The sequence below is a fragment of the Antechinus flavipes genome, chromosome 4 (assembly GCF_016432865.1).
Source record: "Antechinus flavipes isolate AdamAnt ecotype Samford, QLD, Australia chromosome 4, AdamAnt_v2, whole genome shotgun sequence".
Classification (NCBI taxonomy): Eukaryota; Metazoa; Chordata; class Mammalia; order Dasyuromorphia; family Dasyuridae; genus Antechinus; species Antechinus flavipes.
In genome coordinates, this window is record NC_067401.1 from 164,108,355 (window position 1) to 164,115,540 (window position 7,186).

Consider the following 7,186-nt stretch of genomic DNA (forward strand, 5'->3'; position numbering starts at 1 on the left):
AAATCTGACCGAGAGCCTCTGTCTGTTTCTTTTATACAAGAGGGATGAATTGTGGGATACGAGAGAATGGGATTATGGGTTTTCTCCCATAGCGCTCTCTGGCCCAAAGAGCTTCAAGGGAGGTGTGAACACAAAGGTATAAACACAAGCATTGAACTAATTAGTTCTACTTAGTACCTTGTTTCAGGTTCTGGCCAAAATCTTCTTGTAAGATCAGATTAACTCTAATGAGTTAGCAGTTTGTAAGGATTCCAACAAATGAGGATTATAATTTTTATCTAGAAAAACAAAATAGCTCTGAGGTACCATCTCACATATATTAGATTGACTAATATGATAGAAAAAGAAAAGAACAAATATTGGAGGGGATGTGGGAAAATTGGAACACTCATGCACCTGTTGGTAGAGTTGTGAACTAATCTAACCATTCTGAAAAACAATTTGGAACTCCAATTATCACTTCCATATCATGGAGATGGAAGGTTGAAGGTAGGGTTAAAGGCAACCCAGCAATCTAGAAAATTCAAGTAAAATTTTTGGCTCTTCTTTTGTACTAGAGAAGAAAGTTGAATTTTTTATTTTTATTTTTTGGAATATTTATAGAATTAAAACATAGAACATGTTGATTTTATATAACACTACACACATATTTTATGCATTTCATACTTTCTAAATTTTTTATGTGTTATCTTCTGGCCTTCACATGTCACCGTGGCTTCCACAAAACTCTCTCAAAATTCCTATTTAATTACTTTTGCTGATTTGTGATATTCAAAATCATGATGGGGTAAAATTGTGATGTGGAAGGGATAACTGTATGCTATAAAACCATGCATAACCTTTGATCCACCAATAACACTACTAGGTCCAAAAGAGTGGGGGGGGAGAAGGAAAAATGTATTTGTGTATAAAAATACTTATAGCAGCTCTTTTTTATGTGACAAAAAAAAATGGAAATTAAAGAGATGCCATCACCTGGGAGAAGCCTGAACAACTTGTAAATGGCTGTGATGAAATACTATTGTATTATGAGAAAGGATGAGCAGGATGCTTTTTTTTTTTTTTTGCTGAGGCAAGTGGGGTTAAATTATTTGCCCAGAGTCACACAGCTGGGAAGTGTTAAGTATTTGAGGCCAAATTTGAACTCAGGTCTTCCTGACTTCAGGATGCCACTTAGCTGCTGAGCAGGATGCTTTCAAAAAATCTTCAAAACCTTACATGATCCAGTCCAAAGTGAAGTGAACAGAACTAGGAGAACATCATGCACAGTAACATCAATATTATAGGGTGATCAAATATGAATGGCTTAGCTGTTCTCAGCAATACAAAGATCCAAAATCCAAAGGATTTATAAGGAAGAATACTATTCATCTCCAGAGAAAGAACTGATGGAGTCTGAAAGCAAATACAAGCATATGATTTTTAAACTTTTATTTGTCCGTTTTTTTTACATAACTAATATGGAATTATGTTTTGCATGACTCCACATGTAATACCTATATCAAATTGTTTGCCTTCTCAATGAAGGGGGAGGAGGAGGCAGAGAGATTTGGAACTCAAAAAAAATTTTTAATGAAATGTAAAAAATTGTTTTTCATATAGTTGAGGAAATTTTAAAAAACTTTTTTAAGGCTTTTTATTTTCAAAACATGTGCATGGATAATTTCTCAACATTAACCCTTGCAAAACCCTTGTGTTCCAGTCCCCCCCCTTCCCGAGACTCCCTCCCCTGAATGGCAAGTAATCCAATATATGTTAAACATGGTAAAAAAAATTGTTAAATCTATTATATATATATATGTATATATATACATAATTATCTTGCTGCACAAGAAAAATCACACCAAAAATGAAAAAAAATAAGAAAGAAAATAGAATGCAGGCAAACAACAACAAAAAGAGTGAAAATGATATGGTATATATTCAGTTCCCACAGTCCTCTCTCTGGGTGCAGATGACTCTCTTCATCACAAGATCATTGGAACTGACCTCAGCCACATCCATCAGAATTGATCATTGTATAATCTTCTTGTTGTCATGTATCTCCTGGTTTTGCTCATTTCACTTAGCATCAATTCATGTAAGTCTCTCCAGGCTTCTCTAAAATCATCTTGCTGGTCGTTTCTAATAGAACAATAATATTCCAAAACATTTATATGTCATAACTTATTCAGCCATTCTCCAAATGTTGGGCCTACACTCAGTGGGAAAACTTATTTGTTTGTTTGTTTGTTTTAATTTTAAAAGAAGAAAAACCAAGTAACAGTGAAAAGAGATCCAGCTTTGGAATCAGGAGTTAATGAAACCCTTACTGTGTGCCAACTCCTGTGCTAAACACTGGAGATGCAAAAATAAAAGCAAGGTAGTCTCTGCCTTCAAGGAGCCTATATTCTTGTAGGTGAAAACAGTATAAGGGAATCAGGGCAACTAGATGGTGAAATAAATAGAGTGCAGGGCCTGAAATCAGAAGATGGATCTTCTGGATCCAACTGGAAAAGTTATTTTGGTTTGGAAAGTAACAAGGATGATACCATTTGGAAGCAATGGTATAATTGATTTGATTGTTATTTCCAAAGATAGGTATAAATATCTGGAGAGAAGTGGAATGGGCAGGAACATGGGAGCAGGGAGATAATCAGAGTAAATGATCAAATAGGATATAAAACATGATCAGAAATAGGGGGCAACCTAGATATAGAGAACCACAAGCATTTGCACTGCCTTATTCACCAATCAGGACAACACAGCCCCAAGGTTATGATTCCCAAAGTGAGTAGACTAAGTTATCTAGGGCATAGCCTCTAGAAACCTGGAAGGAGTTGGTGCAAAGCAGATGGCAAGGAGCAGTCTAGAATAGATGGTCAAATGGGATATAAAATCTTGTCTAATCTCTGGCTCCTTATAATTCAGGCAAGTAATTTAATCTCTCAATGTCCTAGGCATCACTAAGAGAATACAGTTCCACTTTGGTATAGAATGATTCCTTGTTGGAAATTTCCTATTATTCCAATGAAATCACAAGTCCAGTCAAAAACAAAAAACAAAAAACAAACTTTGAGTTACTTCTTTCACAAGAGTTGTTGTGAGTAAAGGATTTAGTGAACCTTAAAGTCCTATACAAAAGTGAGATTATTGTTTTTAGAATAACAACTCAAAATTTAAAACATTTCCCTCTGGCATTTCGCTGAAGTAGAAATTCTACAAAAATTAATATGTATGAAGTGGTGGTGATTATTTTTGGTTTTTGTTTTCCCTTTCAGTGTTCACAATTTTAGAAAGAACAGATAGATTAAAAAAAGATTCTCCCTCCTCTACCCCAAACCCTAATCTAATAAAGTGTGAAGAAGACAGGGAGTTGAAGACCAGGCAAGGAGGGGAATTATTGTTGTTCAGTTATGTCTGAATCATTGTGACCCCTTTTGGGGTTTTCTTAGCAAAAACAGTGGAATGGAATTTTCTTTGCCAGTGTATTAAAGCAAACAGAGGTCAGCTGCTCGGCTTCACACAGTTAGTGAGTGTCTAAGCTTATATTTGAACTCAGGTCTTCCTGACTCTGGATCCAGTGTTCACTGCACCACCTTAACTGACCAGGGAAATCACAGTGAAACAGTTATTACTCCCATATACAGATTATTATATTTTGCATAGTGGGAAAAAAAGGCTGAGTTGGCTAAAATGCGGAGGGGAGGGGCCGCGAAGCGAGGGGTGGAGGAGGAGTTGGAAAGGTTAGCCAAAGACAAAAGGCTCCTGAAATCAGTGCACGTCTGCCCAAGTGACTAGCTAGGGTAACAAAGAGGAGAGAAAGGACAGATAAGGTCAAAATGGAACAGACCTCTCTGAGTTTAAGGCCATCTGCCCTGTCAATCTCATCCCACTCAACCGTCCCCACCCCCAGCTCTTAAGCCCTGAGGCGGAGTTCCCCTAACAGTCCTTCTACCAGGAGCCCTGTGGGTCCCAGCCACCGAGAACAGAGTCAGCGTGTTCCAGGATTAACAACCTCCTCCTGCCCTTGGCAGACACAAATACACCCCAGTAGCCTAAGTGTGGCTGGGGAGCAGTGAGAGACTCAGCTCCAGCCACCATCGGGTTAATGGATCCGGCATAATTAGGAAGCAGTGAGGGTCGGGTATCCAAACCCCCCAGTCCAAGCCTGGGGGCTGGGCTATTCTGGGTCTATGAATACATATGCCTATTTATACCACGGGGGTGGCCAGCTGCCTTCTGCTGCAGAGAAGTGCGCAGAGCGGCTGCCGCTGCCGCTGCCACTACCGAGCTGGATTGACTGCAATGTCCCGACAGCAACCGGAGAGTGGAAGGGGAATTTGGCGACAACTGAGAAGCCCCTGAAGAAGACAGCCCAATCCCGACGGGATTTAGAGTCCCTTAGGCACCGGTAGGATGAAACAGACTGACTGAGTATCCCCAGGAGGTGAGGCTGGAGTCCTCAGGTTGGAGGGATGGGGAGTACCATGGACCCCCCGGGGGGTCCCTACCTGAACCTGGGAGCTGTGACTTCCCCAGTGGGCACCACCCGCCTGCTCCAGCTGGCATTTGGCTGTACCACCTTCAGCCTCGTGGCACACCGGGGCGGCTTCGACGCCGCCTATGGGACGTTTTGCATGTCAGCCTGGTGTTTCTGCTTTGCCCTCACTGGTCTGGTGGTGGCCTTTGAGTTCACCCGACTCCATGGCTGCCTCCGTCTCTCCTGGGGCAACTTCACCGCGGCCTTCGCCATGCTGGCCACCCTTCTGTCTGCCACGGCCGCCATTGTCTACCCCCTCTATTTTACCAGGCTCGAGTGCCCCCCGGAACCAGAAGGCTGCACCGCCCGTGACTTCCGCCTGGCTGCCAGCGTCTTTGCGGCTTTAGTCTTTGTCACTTATGCCACGGAAGTAGTCTTGACAAGGGCTCGGCCGGGCCAGGTCACCAGCTACATGGCCACGGTGTCGGGCTTGCTGAAAATCGTCCAGGCTTTTGTGGCCTGCATCATCTTTGGGGCCCTGGTCCACGACAGCCGCTATGGGCGCTTTGTGGCCACCCAGTGGTGCGTGGCCGTGTACAGCGTGTGCTTTATAGGCACCGTGGTGGTGGTAGGCATGAGTGTGACCGGCAGGGCCGGGACCCTGGGCTTCCCCTTTGACCGAATAGTGGTCGTGTACACCTTTCTAGCTGTGCTGCTTTACCTTAGTGCAGCTGTGGTCTGGCCTGTCTTTTGCTTTGACCCCAAATATGGGACTCCCTCAAGGCCCTCAGGCTGTCCTCAAGGAAGCTGTCCGTGGGATAGCCAGCTGGTGGTGGCCATCTTCACTTATGTCAACTTTCTCTTTTATGCTGCTGACCTGGCCTACTCCCAGAGGATCCGCTTTGTGCCCAGTCTGTAGGACCAAGAGAGCGAATGCCATCTTCTGCCCACCTACCCACAGAAGATACCTTCTCCATTCTGGGCTTCCCTCTTCTCTCTCTAGATTTACCTGAGGGAAAGAAAAAGTGTGTGGGGAAGGGAGAGCAAAGGGAGAATATCTGGGGAGGAGCTGCTGAGCCTTCAAGGAGGGAAGACTGAGGCAGGGAGGACAGCAAACTTAGAGAAGAAAGGAGATTGACATTGGGAAGACCACAATCAAAGAATGGTTTAGGGAAGAATAGTCCATGTGTAGTGTTTAGTAACCCAGGGAAAGGTGTGATTCTAAATGGGGAGGAAAGAGTCTTATATTGTCTAGCCAGAACAGGAACATTTGCCTAAAACCCATTTGCCTCAAAATTATTTGCCTTATGGTATGAGCTTGGAAGATCGGTATATATATATAGAGAGAGCAACTTGAGGTCAGGAAGTGTTTTATTTTATTTATCATATCCTCAGGAATTAGCACTGCGTCCATAGAATGCCTCAAATGTCTGTTGGATTTCATTGGTTTTTATTATTTTAATGTCACGTTATCAGTGTTGTTGTTATTACTTTTGTTTTAAAATTTATTTCTGGAGAATTACTTTTTAGCAGGTGATTTGTCTGGACCTCCCTTCTTGGAGACCTTTAGTCTAATCCCCTCATTATACAGGTAAGGAAATGGGAAAATAGAGAATTCAAATGATTTATTCAATGTTGCATTAGTGGCAAGCTCTAATTAGAAATCTTGACATCCCGTCCAGTGTGCCTTGCCTTTTTGCTTCCTATTTCTTGGCTCTTCACTGAACTAGCAAGAAGGAAAGATTGAATCTGGAGAGCAGCCAGGAGGAGGCTGGGGATGGAAACGAATAGCATTTCTTATGGAATGAGAACCCAGCTATAATCCACTACTACCTGGCAAGAACACATGGGGACATAGAATTCTGTGGAAATGATGCATTGCAAGAAACTAAAATACCCTGGGACTTTCCCATGCAATGAAGGCCAATGTTTGGGGTCAAAAAGTCTGGAGTATCTTGAGTAGCATAGTTTCCCCTTTAACTTCAGTTCCTGGACTTCTGGATTCCCATAAGGAGCAGCAAGTTTACATTCAATTAGACCAGCACCTCCCTTTCAAAAGGCCACTACTAAAAAATCTGGGATGATCCCATATCATGGAAAAAAGTTGACCATGTCATCCTCTAACTCCATCTTGGTTTCACCCCCATCATTTTTCAGCCTGTGGCTCCAGAGAACTTGAGCACAACAGCTTCTAAGTTCTTCTTAATCTTTCAGGAAGTACCTAAAAATGGAAATAAAGTGGAAGTTGATTTGTACACTGGTTCTGACTGCATCATTTCGTTAAAACATTCCTTTCCCTGACAAATATATTATATTATAGACTCATTCATAGAATATTGGAGTTAAAGGAGACTTCTGAGATAATTTACTCAAAGTGCTTTATTTTATTGATAAGATCCAGAGGAGGGACCCAGAGACCTACCCAGGAACATTCAATTAGCAAATTCAGCTTCCTTATATATTTATCTCTCAGAGTCAGAGCTCTTTATTCCTTTCCAGGATAGGAAGCTGGTTTCTATAACACGCAGGTTCTCATAGTTCTTATTGCTGTTTCTAGATAGGCAGTGCAGAGCCTGCAACAGAATAGGCTAGGAATGTGGCCCCAGTTCAGGTAGTTTTCCCAGCAACTGCTATGAAACCCTGCCAGTTGAGTGTCATATCTGTTCTATTTTCACAGCGTCAACTATCACCCTATGCAAATAAATCACAAATTTCTATCTCTGG

At 42.2% G+C, this 7,186-nt stretch overlaps 1 protein-coding gene across 1 annotated transcript; it reads left to right on the top strand.

The window, feature by feature from the left end:
* Positions 1-3,919: 3,919 nt before the first annotated feature.
* Positions 3,920-6,717, top strand: MYADML2 (myeloid associated differentiation marker like 2). Its single transcript, XM_051995337.1, has 2 exons — positions 3,920-6,053; positions 6,145-6,717. Exon 1 carries the CDS (start codon positions 4,458-4,460, stop codon positions 5,379-5,381), a length of 924 nt encoding a protein of 307 aa, XP_051851297.1. The 5' UTR covers positions 3,920-4,457; the 3' UTR covers positions 5,382-6,053; positions 6,145-6,717.
* Positions 6,718-7,186: the final 469 nt, after the last annotated feature.